The sequence below is a fragment of the Coturnix japonica genome, chromosome 8 (assembly GCF_001577835.2).
Source record: "Coturnix japonica isolate 7356 chromosome 8, Coturnix japonica 2.1, whole genome shotgun sequence".
Classification (NCBI taxonomy): domain Eukaryota; kingdom Metazoa; phylum Chordata; class Aves; order Galliformes; family Phasianidae; genus Coturnix; species Coturnix japonica.
The window spans coordinates 18,144,654-18,158,103 of NC_029523.1; the positions used below are offsets into that span (position 1 = coordinate 18,144,654).

The 13,450-nt window shown below is 49.4% G+C and overlaps 1 protein-coding gene across 6 annotated transcripts in view; it reads right to left on the bottom strand.

Annotated features, from left to right (window-relative positions):
* ERI3 (ERI1 exoribonuclease family member 3) overlaps window positions 1-13,450 on the bottom strand; it is a 94,074-nt gene that overhangs the window by 49,339 nt on the left and 31,285 nt on the right. For all 6 annotated transcript variants that reach the window (XR_001556889.2, XM_015870228.2, XM_015870229.2 and 3 more), the window contains exon 6: window positions 2,139-2,211. Coding sequence is in view for 5 of the 6 variants with exons in the window: in XM_015870228.2 (XP_015725714.1) it covers window positions 2,139-2,211 (73 nt within the window). In the remaining variant the exon portion in view is untranslated. The remainder of the gene's footprint in view (window positions 1-2,138; window positions 2,212-13,450) is intronic.

The window sequence follows — 13,450 nt, forward strand, 5'->3', positions numbered from 1 at the left end:
TACATTTCGTTGTTGCATCACTATACACAGGAACAAACTGCGTCTGCCTCATGCACACACCTGCCCAGCACATGTCCCTGGACTCGGATTTGCATCTCCCAAACTCAGCATGGTCCTCTCATTATCAGCGCTCACAAGCAGAGACCCAAGTAAAAGCCAACAGGATGCAGGTGGGACTGTTCTGCAGGAAGCTGCTCTCAGTCACGCATGCCATTTACACTCAGATGAACTGTTTTCTCAACATCTGAAAGACCCAAGTCTCCACATTATCCATGACCTAGAAATTAGCAGTTTCACACCACCCCCAACATCTTCACTTCACGGATCAGGTCAGAGGCACACTCAACCTAGGAGGTGTTTCTAAGTCAGGAACTTGCCAGAGGGAGGAGAAAAGGGGCCGTCTGAGCTTGAAGGGAGGAGCAGGGGGGCGAGTCACCCATCCATCCTTATTTGCCTCATGCTGGGAGCTCAGTCACAAGAAAGTGAGACTGCTGCATTCTGCTGCTTGCACAGAATTATTTATTCAGGCTGGAAACACTCTGGTAAAAACAAACACACCTGCACAGGGACAAGCAGACACAAGCCACATCCCGTGTGTTCCATTCTGCACACTCAGTCTGCAACCCCTGCAGCCTGCTGGGCAGGGGAGTGCTCCCATGCTTCCCTACGTCCTTCAGCCCTGTGCTTGGTGCTTCACCAACAGTCTTCAGCTCACTATCAGAGTTTGTGCTGAAGCTCAGTGCATGAACACTTGTCTTGAAGAACAGCTGTTTGCCTGTATATCTGCGTTACAACACATCCCAGCTCCTGCTATGCTAAAGCCTTGAGCTATGGAAAAGAGCCCTAAGTCACGCATCCATAGACCCAGAGGAGAAGCACAGCTGGATCAACCTACTGCCGAGCAAACGTCATGGGACACAAGATTATTTTTTTTTTTACTATTATTATTCTGAAGCCATCAACCTGCTGGTTATATGGCTGCTATCCATTCACCGGAAGTTTAGTGAACTTCAAATGGCGATCATTAATGGTCACTGAACTGCAGAATGCCCCAACGTGCTTTCAGATTTCATTTACCAAGGACCAGCAATCAGCCAAAAGATTTGCTCTGACAGCAGGGAAATACAAGACCCCTTGACAAGTTCAGCCGGGAATGTGCTGCCAGCATCCCTTGTTCAGTTCATGTTCTACCCCGTTTGATGGAACAGATCATGCAAATTGTCCTTCTGCGGCCGCTCAGCCTGTCACTCATGCTTCCATTTGAAACAATAAATAAATAAAAAGAACAAAAGAAAAGCCCGTAACTACAACAAGCTGTTTACAGGCAAATTCCACTTACTGAGACCCCTAATTATAAGGAAAAGGCATAGAAACCCAAATAAAACATGAAATTGGGGGAAGGGAATCCTACTCAGTCCAAGGTATAAACAGAAGGACCACTCTAGATATGCTTTGCACAGATCCCAGCCTCACCAGCCCTTCTACAGCTGAGTATCATGTTCGCTTCTTTCTTTCTATTCCCATTTGCTACTCAGGGCATCACCACGTTTTCCCATGTTGGTGCATGGCAGGTTGCTCCTTGCCAGTCAAGAACAATGTACCACACAGCAAAGTGTAAAGGATTTTGCTTTGCAACTCAATCACAGGTCTCTTAGGTGGACATGCTGCTTAGACAGCACGGTGTGAAGGGAAATGCTCACTTTTATACCAGCACGTTTCCCTACTTATCAACCAGAATTTTATCAGAAGGAAACCATGCTCCTTGCAGCCTTACATGGCTGCAAACAAAACAGATTGAGCAATACTGGGATCAACAAAACCTTTGCTGGTGAGAGGCCTTGTGGTGTCCCACTATTACATGGAGACGCTGCACTGTGCTGCCACAATGGGATTCTCCCCAGCTGCAGAACATATCCCATCAAGTACAGTAAGACTCTATTAGAGGAGATACAATAGGGAGCCAGAGGACTCGCTGAGACCAGCTTCTGAGAAAATAACTCATTTCAATGCAAAACAGCAGTAGTTATTAGACACCTCCTTAAGAGGAAAGAAGAAGGGAAAAAAAAGGGGGGGGGGGGGGGGGGGGGGGGGGGGGGGGGAGACAGAGAGGGAGGCCATGGCAGCTTGCACAAAAGTACCTTTTTCAGATTAATCCACTGTTTGAAGTAATCAGCAACCGGCAGCCCTAAGTACTGGCATTGTCCTGGTAACCTGTAAGAGAGAAGAGAGAGCAGGTTTGATTCAATTACTGTCCTGACAACACAAACTCTGTTTTATTAAGCACGTTTCGCACTGAGATGGAAGAGCCCCTCCAGCCTGCAGCAGCAGGATGCATCAGAAAGGACAGCAGCAAACAAACCTCACAAGGTGCACAGCTTGGCTGAAGCCTGACGCACACTCAGACACAGCCAGGCTGAAGACAACGAAGTACTGCACACTGTTCCACTGCAGGTTTGAGCAGCAGTGGCCTGAGCTGCAAGCATGAATGTTTAACCTCTGCCAACTGTGCTCAACATATGGGAGCAGAGGGACACCGAGTGCCCTGGATTTGAAAAGTGGCTCCTCCCTGTACAGTGCCAGCCATGCAGAGAACCCTGCTCTGTCCATGGATGGGGAAGGTTGAGAAGCAAAACCGGGGCTCCAGCTGCGCTAGAAATGAGTTATGGGAGTCCTCCCCAGCCGGTTTGATCCAATCAGGAGTAATTGATGGATCTTGTTCATTCACGTACTGCTGAGCATGCCTGGGGCACTGGTCACAGGATCTTTAACTGAAGCAAAGGAACATCCCAAATAAATATGTCAACTAAATAAATGACTAAATTAGACTCATTTGTGCATGTTAAAAGCCACAACCCCAAGAATTGGCTTTTGCAAACAGAGGGGGTGGGGAAATCTCACAATTTCCTTGGACATGTGGGGACTGTAGGGGAGGAGGGAAGAGCCGCAAGTGCCAGCATCAGCTGCTCCAGCATCTCAGCACACATCTGTCCGGAGCAAAGCCAGGAGAACCCAAACTGGGCTTGAGATTCAGGGCTAAAATTCAGGAACAAATTCTGAGCTGAGTGCATCTGAATGGTAGCTGAGAGTTCAGCCCAGCTCCAAGCCCTCTGATTTCCAGGGGAGCATCCCTTCAGATCTAGAGCAGCTGCACTATGAAGGAACCAAGGTGGGATACAGACAGCATATCTATGTGTAACATGAGATTCTGTGTATCACAGTAACCAAAGGGATGGTTTGCTCTCTGTGCTAACTAAATTCCTAAAGGGAAGAAAAGGACAAAAGCTGGCAAAAGACGTATCCAAAGGAATCTCCCAGGAATATATGGCCAATGGAGCCACCATGCCTAGTCCCAGCAGTGAGCTGCCTTTGTGAGCCTGCTTAGGATGAGGAAGGGACAGACTGTGCCAAAACCAAACACTTGGTCCTGTAAAGACATACACAGCCTCATTTAGGAGTGGTAATTTATGGCATACAAAAACATATAAATAAGGAGGTCCACAGGAATCTCTTTTGTCAAAAGAATGAACTTACAGCAGCAGAACCAAGGTGATCTGCAAGGTAAGCAACGCAACCTGACAGCACGCTCTCATCTCTTGGCACAGCTCATCTGATGCCAGTACCATTGCTCTGAAGTGAACCACTTGGAGCCACAACTGCATGGCCATCACATAAAAGCCAGCCTGCTCTATGCATCTGGCAGCCATTACAAGTGTCCATGACATCCCGGAGCTGGACAGACACCACCAAGCCCAGCCAGCATCCTAAGAAAGCTGCTTTCTATGGGGAGCCAAATGAAAAAACATCACAAGAAAAGGAACCATCTCAAATAAACAATGGGTCTAACAAAGAAATGGGATTGGCTCAATCTCTGGGACTGCACACTTTAGCTAGAGAGGACCACAAGAGCAGTTAGCAAGGAGTGTGTTACTAAATGGTCTATCCTCTCAGCCCAAGAAATCTTCATTAATACAGCCTTCAACCTGGCTCCAGATAGAGGAATAATTCTCATCTCACCTAACATCTGGACAGGGCCCAGGACAAGTCAGTACAACATCGTTCTTGTTAGCCACATGAAGAGACAGCTAACCACCCAGTGCACTGAATGACATCAAAGCATTTCCATCCCCACGGGACCAAAAAGGACAGGAAACAGGACAGCTTGGTTCTTCTCTCACCCTGAGACTGATGGCAGTAAGCCCAGGGCGCTGGACAGGGGGGCTTTAATTGGAGAAAATAAATGTTCCAAATAAATATGTCAACTAAATAAATGACCCATTTTTGCAAACAAGTAACAACCCCAGAAACTGGCTGTGGAGCTGTGTGACCTAAGGACATTCCCCCTCCCCCTCTGTGCTTCTGCTCCCCTCATTTCACATTAGCACCAGAGAGACTTCACCAAGTTTTTAAAGCACTGGCAGCTCTATACTCACACCATAACTTGGGCAGGTTGTCAGTCTCTGCTTCCTGAGCTGGAATCTTCAGTTCAGGTGGCCCCAGGCTATCAGAGAGACTGCCCCTGAGCACCTTGTCCTTACCAAAGGACAGCCCTGTGTTCTGGTATAGTCTGGGGCAGCAGAGCTCTCAGCGTAGACATGGGGATTTGGGGGTTCTCATTGCACAGAAGGCAGGGTCCAAGAAAGCACTCCTAGCTCCAAGGTTGTCACCTGCAGTGGATCCATGCTCCCCAACCTAGGGACCTGGCAGCAGTTTCTCCATCATCTTCTCCAGGTTGAAATGGGCATGGCGGCAAACCTGGTCTCCTGGGGAATAATACTGCCAAGGCCCTTAAGAAAGCATCTCCATTTATTAGGATCACTGTTGACTTGAGCAGCTCATTTGGACCAAGCTGCACCAAGCTCTGAGCAACCTGATCTTCTGTGGGTGACGCTGCTCAATTGTGGAAGAGCTGTACTAAATGGCCATAAAGGTCCCTTCCAACTCAAATTATTCTATCACTTGGCAAATGGGCCTTATGCTCAGTATGGCTCCTCATTTGGCAAAATTCAACCTCAATGAGTAGAGCAGCTGTGCTCATGCAAATAGCTCAATATACAGAATCATAGAGTCATCAAAGCTGGAGAAGACCTTCAAGACCATCAGATGCAAACATCAACCCAACCTGCCAAGGCCCATCACTAAACCACGTTCCTTATAGTGTCACATCCACATATCTCTGAAATACCTCCAAGGATGGAGACTCCTCTGAGCAGCAGGTGAACAATAAGGGTCCCACCACGCTTCCAGCTTCTGAATGAAGACTCGCTGCCTCCTCTCCACACAATCCCACCAGCCAAAGATTGTGCTTCAGGCACTTGCCAGAGAGAAGCCTAAAACTGGCTGTGGGATCCTCCAGCCCCCAATGCAGCTCTGCTTAAGCCTGCACTTCCATTTTCAGAAAGCTCCTTTACCCCAGGCTCTGTTTTCTGGGCCCAGCTCTCTTCATGCTGTGGGGTAAATGGGGGTCTGGAGAAGAACGGGATGTAAATGGGAAATGAGGTCACCTGACTGCATTCTTCCCACTGAAGCCAGTGAGAAGCGCACAGCTCAGCGGTGATAAACGGCCTTGCTTTAGTTATCACTTCCCTTAAGTTAAGGAGAGCAGCCAAGTGATGGATGGGCTGGAATTCGGTTATCGGGGAAGGCTGTCAGCCAGAGTTGCCTATCTCCACACACATTTAGTGGGGCATCATTATGCGATGGCATGGAGTTAAAATATGACCAAGGGTATTGAAAGTAAGAGAGAATGGGATTAAAAAAAAAAAAAAAAAGAAGGCAAATTGAGCAACAATAAAGGAGCGTGAGGCAAGAACGTTATCATACTAGTGACACCTTTTATCTCGGTCTGGTTAGCTAGAGCAGGGCACAAATTGGTCCTTCCTCCACTATTGTATCCTCTTGTACAAACAGAGGCAGATAAAATGTGTCACCGGTGCGATAGCATATCAATTTAACCCTAATTATCTAGGGGGTCAAACTAAGAAATAGGGGTTTCTCATTTCAACAGGTTCCTCCGCCTCCGCTCAGAGCCGCCACATTAATATGGAAGGGGAGGGCCGGCCATAATTGATTTCCGTCACTCAGGTGGTCCTCGCATATAAAAAATTAATGCTTGATTCTCCCAACTCATCAGAGCTGGTTAACGTCCATCTGCTTCTGGGTTCAAGATGTCAGGAGACAAAGAAATTGGGCCACTTTCTACACACTGGGTGTATTGATATTGAGCCAGTTTAAAGAATGAGTCTCTCTTTGGGAAAGATAAAGGGACATTAAATCTTGATATTTATAGACCTGGTTGCAGCTTTCAAAAAAATAATATATATATATATGTACTGAATACCTTGAGTTGGAAGAGATGCAGAACATTTTAATTGTGGCCCAGCCAACCCTGCTGCACTAAGCTGCCAAAGAGAGGGTGAGCACACTGCTGAGCTGGAAATCCTCTGCTGAAGGAGCATGGGGAACCTTGGTGGAGACACTGGAATGTGGCAGCACAGAGCAGAAGCAAAGTCAACCAAGGGAGCAGGACAGCTGCCAAGAGCAAGGCCTGGTCAAGGGGCTGGAGGAGCCCCTGCCTTCCCTGTGCCTCCATCCCTCTGCCTCCATCACTGCACTTTGATCCACAAGCAGCAGCTGTGCCAAGACAATACATTTGGAGAGGGTCTGAAAAGCCCCAGGCTTTCACAGAAACCCTGAGACAGGAGCCTTCTCCCCCCCTCCCCATCTCACTCTGCCTTTCTTCCACCCTCTCAGTTCTCTCAGCCACCCCCAAACTTGTCACAGTGCAACAAGCCTACGAGCCGCACATCAGCTTTAAATATCAGCGTGCATGAAGCGGGGACATGAGAGCAGGGAAGTGGGAACAGACAGAGCCAGCCTCCATCGCCTGTCAGGGAGCACTAATGAATTTCAACACCAGCAGCCATTGCTTCAGATGGGCTGGCGAGAGGAGACGGGAGTTGCAGCGAGGAGCCTTTGCAGGAGCAGCCTGCCTGGTTTCAAAGCCCCTCTGTTAATAAATGTCAGAGCTGAGCTGGCTGCAGCCCTCATACTGGGATGAGTGGTTTGGGGGTAAGGGGGGGACAGGCAGCTGACAGCATGCAGGTACTTGGGCTGGCACAGCTCCTCCTGCTGCACTCCCAGGTGGGAGCCAGAAAAAAGTCCCAGAACCCAAAGGACTTCACTGTGGGGAACCAGAAACAACCTCCAAAGGAGCCACAACTGCAACCCCACCATCACCCAGTGCCACTTGCTGGGGTGAGGCTATCAAGAATGGTCTCAGGGATGGGCAGAGGGGCACAGAGGCACCCAGGCACTCTGCCTGCACTAATGGCAGCAGCAAAGGGTGACAGAGCAGCCTGCCCCTCTGCTAGCACAAATGCATTCCTGAGGCGGCGGCAGCATCCAGCACAGGGCACCACATGGCAACCGCACCGATGCACAACATGAAGGTCAATGCAAGTCTTCTTTACAAATGTCAACCTGTCATCTCTGGATATTAATGAGTGCTGACCAGCAGCTAAAATGCATCCATGCTCCATTAGTAATAAGAGAGCCACAATGCAGGAGAAGAGCACACACCGAGGCGTGTGGAGGCTCCGCAGGGCCTGGGGAGGTGTGCTGATGCACAAAGATAACAGAAGCCACTCTGAGTGCCCAGTGAGGGAAGCAGACTGCACACAAACCCCTTCACTGGAGAGCGTGTTAGCTTTTTCCATCAATCTTTAATTGGATTAGGGTAATGAGGCCAAGAAACCCAGGCTAAGCAGCGAGGCTAATACCTGGCACTCTCAGAGCTTCCTGCCTTTTTCTGGCTAACACTGCTTTCCCTCTGTCCCACACACATTTCCACCTAGGAAGCACCAAAGGCTCACCATCGCTTGCTTGCCCTGCAAAGTACGGCATGCCTTCCACTGCCATCAACCTTAATGAAACATGAAGGCATTTAGCACCATGTGAAATCTGGCCCTTTTATGGGTTTCTGTCTGTGCGTCAGCTCAATGCTGGCAGAGATGCTATCTCAACATTAAAAGCAAGGCTGTAACACAGTAGGTATTCAGCCTCCAACAGAAGATGTTCATCAACAATTGCACACACATGATGCTACAATAAATCTATGTGCTACTGCTTAACAGCTTCTCTTAAAAAGATTCATAGCTCTATTTACTGGGCCTGATTCTCCTGCTATACATGTGGGAGTAAATCTGGAGTAACTCTACTGCTGTTAGTAGGCAGCCAGTGGGAATAAGAAGCCATGAGAGTAAGCTACGAATTTTGATGTGAAATAACCACCTAATTACCATGCAGGAAAGAAGGACTTGCTGGTTTTACAGTTCAGCTGAGGTTAGGGGTGCAATGAGCAGAACCTCCAAGTTCTCTAGATCAGCAAAGCAGTATTCAGGGTCAGGGCAAAAACTGCCTTCCAGCAGGGAGGAGGGCTGGGGGGAATTGCCTTTGACAGCAGAAGAGCACAAAGTTGCTCCCAAGGAAAGAGAAAGTGGAAAGTCTCCAAGGCTGAGGGTCACCTCCTCAGCCCAGAGAATCTGACACTATATAAAAAACTTTAAAACAGATTTTTACATGCAGGCTTGCTGAGCCAGTTTGGCTGCTTAGAACATCACAGAGTACCTTATCAAGAGCAGTGTACAGTCTTAGCATACCACACACCTCTGGCACAGGCATGTTCTTGCTGGAAGTCACCAGCCATGACCACAGGCTGCAGGTGGGGAACTTCCCATCTTCACTATACAGGAAATAAAGCACCAGGACAGACAGGTGGGGAAACACACTCACAAAAGACCCCTAAGTGAGCTGTCTGAGGCTGAAGTCAGCCCTTCCTTGAGCAGCAGGCTGGAATAGAGATCTCTATTTAAATGATTCTGTGACTCATGCTGCAGTGGAGCTCAATTAGTAACACAGAGCGTGTCCTTCTCCTGTCTATACAGCCTCTTAGGAAGAGTTTCATACAGAGCCTTGTCTCATAATCGCCTGGTCCTCTGCACGCGAGCTGGCTGAAGAAGCAGCACTCAGACTCCTGCTGCAGAGCATCATGTCTACTCCTTGATTAAAGCAGGGAACATGATGCAATGAGTGCATCCACAATGCACTGTCTCCAAGCTCCCTCAAAACCAAAAAAGGCACAAAAACTGAACTAGAATTGAAGGCACTTCTCCCTTGACTGCAGTTTCCCACCAAGCAGCTCTCCAGAAAACTGGAGCATGCGAGACCCAGAGCAAGGTGCTGCTCAAGGACAGAGCATGCATTCTTTTCCAGGTCCCTTTCCAACAGGCAAGAGGAAGCCTTGTCTCTCCCATCCCTTGCCTGTCCTCACCATTTAGCTTGTACACTCTTCAGGACCAGGGCTTCTCTGCTATGAGTCATAAACTGTTTAGTGCCTAATGGTAAAGCCTATAGACGCTTAACATAATACAATCATGTCACTTAAAGGCCATTAGTCTCCAGTCTGAACAGCATTTTTTCAGTCACGAAGGAGAGCTGCTGGCTCAGGAAGGCAGGATAAGGACGTGGGTGGCCACATGGGTCACTGGATCCACAGACATCCAAATGACTTCTGTGATTACCTCCTCTTCCTCTCCCCACTAAGAGAGAGAAGGCAGGTTACCCCCATCCCCTCTGCTGATATATAACCAAGCATTACATGCACGACAGCTCAGTGTGCTTTCAGCATAGGCTGGGAGTACAGGTTGCCCAGCACCCTGAGAAACAGGGGCTGAGCACAGATTTCTGTGCTGTTACAGATCAGCTCTACACAAGGGGAAACAAGTTTAGCTTTTTCTTGCAGTGAGAGAGCTTGCTCCCCACTTCCTAGCACGAGCTGCCATTAGTATTTGCTTCAGTAGAGAGAAGGAGCAGTGAATCCTCCAGAGCAAAGGACAAGTGCAGCAATTAGGATGCAGGGGCTGCGGGAGCTGTTTAACAGCCCGACCCAGAGGTCAGTGCCGCCAACTCCCAGCCCCTGCATAAATATTGTATGAATCAGGGAGAGGGGCTGTTACGAGCCAGTATCAGCCCTCCCCCCTCCATCGCCACTCTGCATCTCACTAGATGTGCCAGCAACATTATTTACAGATGTGACAGTTGGGGAAATCACTTGAGTAACCAGGGGAATGGGGAAGAGGGCTGCACGGTTGAGAAGGAGCCTGTGGCTGCAGTCTCACTCCCATTCTCCTGCTCCTCACCTGGGTCAGAGGCTGCCCAGAAAAGCTGCAAATGCCCCATCCCTGGAAGTGTTCAATGCCAGTCTGGATGGGGCCCTGGGCAGCCTGAGCTGGCAGGGGGCAGGCAACCCGTGGCAGAGAGGTTCTAACTATGTGATCTTTGAGACCTCTTCCAACCCAAGCCATTCTATGATTCTGTGATCCTTACGAGCCCCTTCCAACTTGGGATATTCTATGATTCTTACTTCAGGGCAGCCACAGCTGCTGATGTGTATGTCGGGGCATCTCTGCAGACTCTCCTAGATGCTCTGCTCGGCACCAACCACCTTCTGCAGCTGTGACCTGTGGACTGAAGACCACATTCACCAGCCCTGCTGACTGGCACCATTCCTACAGCATCCTGGGCACTCCTCTCCTTCCTTATGTGCGTTCCTTTGCTGGAGATGGCCATCACCTGCACGCCTGCTGTGATGCTCTGCACAAACCTGCTTTCGGGATCACTGCATTACTGAGATCAGCAGCTGCTGAGGACAAGGACAGATGCAATCCTCCAAATGTACACCAGTAGCACAGGAATTCCTAAGGGCGTGCAACTAACACACATCTCTGTCCAGGGCAGTCACAAGGGCTGCAAGATGGGGAGCAAAGCATGGACAAGCTTCTGTCCTCAACACTCCTCCAGAAATGCTTCTGCTGCTCTGTGGTTGGCTGCTGAATGCAGGGCAGGCAGAAGCCCAGCCTCACCATTCTCAGCTTTCCTGAGCTCACTGTGCAATTAATGGGCTTAATTATTGATGGCAAAGGCAGGGAAGGGAGGAAAGAAACAGCCAACGAGAAGGGAATGATGTGGGGGTGGCGGGCGCCAAAGGTCTCCAAAGCTCCCCTCAGCCTAGAGCAGATACAGAGCCCCTAGCTGCTCCACAGCTCCCATGGCCCGGCTCTAATGCTCCCTGACATGCCTCTGAAGGCAGCGAGCTGTTTGCAGTCACCACCGTGATTTGTTAGTAATTATTTTCACGGTGTCACATTGCTGTCACTCTCTTAACAAAGAGACAGGCAGCCCGAGGCTGCCTGTGAGAAAAAACCAGCAGAGAAAAGGAAGTGTCAGGCACCCAGGGATCCTCTTTGCTTCCTGGGTTTCATAACCAGAGTCCCTACCAGCTTCTGAAGGAACTTCAGAGGAAAAGTGGCAAGTGAGAATCATTCCCCATCCAGGTTACAGAAAGAGGAATTAATTACTGAGCCTCCTCCTAATTTCACCTTATCTAGATAACCGGTGCAGGACCCCGGTGCTTAGATCCACTTAAGCCACCAATTTCCTGCAGCAAATGCAGAAAACTCCAGCAAATGACAACTTCCAACATTCTTCTTGCAAGCTCTTGAATTCATTCACATGGTCTTGCCATTGAGTCACCCTGCTGGCAAATCTTACCTCCGCCAACCTCCTTTGCATACGTTAACCCCTCCACACCAGCCTCATTCATTCTGTCACACTGCTGTGCTCCATGTGTCAGGAACACGCCACTTGGCATTTCCCAGTGCCAGGGAGCTTGGCAGCTTCCTCACACCTGAAGCACACCACCTGATGGCTTGCCAGCTTTGTTTTCTCGCAGACACCGCAAAGACTTGACAAGAACCTCCCCTTAACCTACTCTCCACCCATCCATCTCCCACCTGCCATGCAACCGCAGCCATCCATCCTTCAGCTAACGTGTCACTCAGAGGTAATCACTCCTTTCCTGTAACTGCAGAGCCTGCTCGGCCCCCGAGGAATGGAAGCTATTTCGGCACCCGAAGTGTCACACAATATAAAGACAGAGAGATGAAAGGATGAAAGGCTCAGACACCTGGCCAGCCAGCCCTTAAAGCACCCTGTGTCTCTGCAGAAAGCAGTGGGCTTCATTCAGCACAATCCCAAGTCTGGATTGCATGAGACATGCATTCTTCCCTGACAGCACACCAAGGTCATTCCCTGTGGTCAGCAGAACCTGAGCTATGGAAACATTTAGCCTCACTTTCTAAGCAAAACCCTCCTGCAATTAACTGTGCAGAAGAGCACTGACTCAGAGGGCAGCCCCTTTTCAGGGGTCCTTTTAATAATGAGAAATGGCACATGCATGCTGTGAAGAATTAGGATCACCATTGGGAAGCTAAATGGCCCATAAAATGTAACTGTTCTCCTCAGCCTGGGGAGCAGGGTGAGCTGGAGGAGAAGGGCTGCAGCCTTCTACCTTGCCTGGTTGCAAAGCATGTGGATCTGTGCTAAGGATGGAGCTGAGTCCAGCCCAGGTGGACACTGGCACTGAGAGCAGCCCAACGTGGTGGAAGAATTGAGCAGGGACAGTAGAGATTACCAAAGGCACCTACAGAAGATGAAGGGTGACATGGAATGCAGGTGGCTGGGCAGATGGAAGGAGGAAGTCCTCAAAGGAGGCAAAGAAAGCTGGACGGTCCCAGGCAGGACAGCAAGTTGGGCAGCATGAATCTGCCACACAGCCCCATTGGCACGTCACACTGCATCCTCACTCCTCTTCCCCTAAGGCTTCCACCTTGTTCTTCTGTGTGCCACCTCCATTTGCCTCACATCAGCACCTGGTCCACAGCTGAGCACAAGACACGCTCCTCAAGGTGCCAAGCACCTAGGAAAAGGCAGCTCCAACATGGAATGGACTTAGCTCAAAAAGTTACCTGCAGCTGTAGTGTCCCGCACTCACCCAGACTTCTCAGGCTACGGAGAGTGGCCGGACAATGCACATGAGAATACGCTGGAGGGAAAATACCAAGGATGACCTCAAGATGGCCCAGTAGGTCTGTGCCAGTCAGGAGCTCCAGGAGGAAAGGGACTGAACCCATCCAGGAAAATGGCTCCCAACAGGAAACAAGCATGCAAACAATTAAAATGCTTTCAAGAAGGCCACCGAATTATGCCAAGCCTGACTTATAACAAAGAGGCTGCTCCCAGGCTAGTGGTATTTTTCAAGCAGAGTTCTCCAACCTGAGCAGCCGCAGGCACATTATTCCTAGCAAAGCCACTGGGAAGGCAGCAATGATGCCAACACACAACGGCCTCACTTCTGCTGGGAGCTCAGAAGAGCTGAGATCCAAAGGGAGACAGCTGACATTTCAGCCCCAGCATGAAACACTACAGCTGTCTAGTGCTAGAAAAATTAAGCTTTTTGAAGTAATAAGGAAAAGTCACAATTGATGAAGCTACTCCTCATGCTGCACACACCTGAACTCAGATGATAGAGTCCTCCAGTGGCTTCTCCTTAATG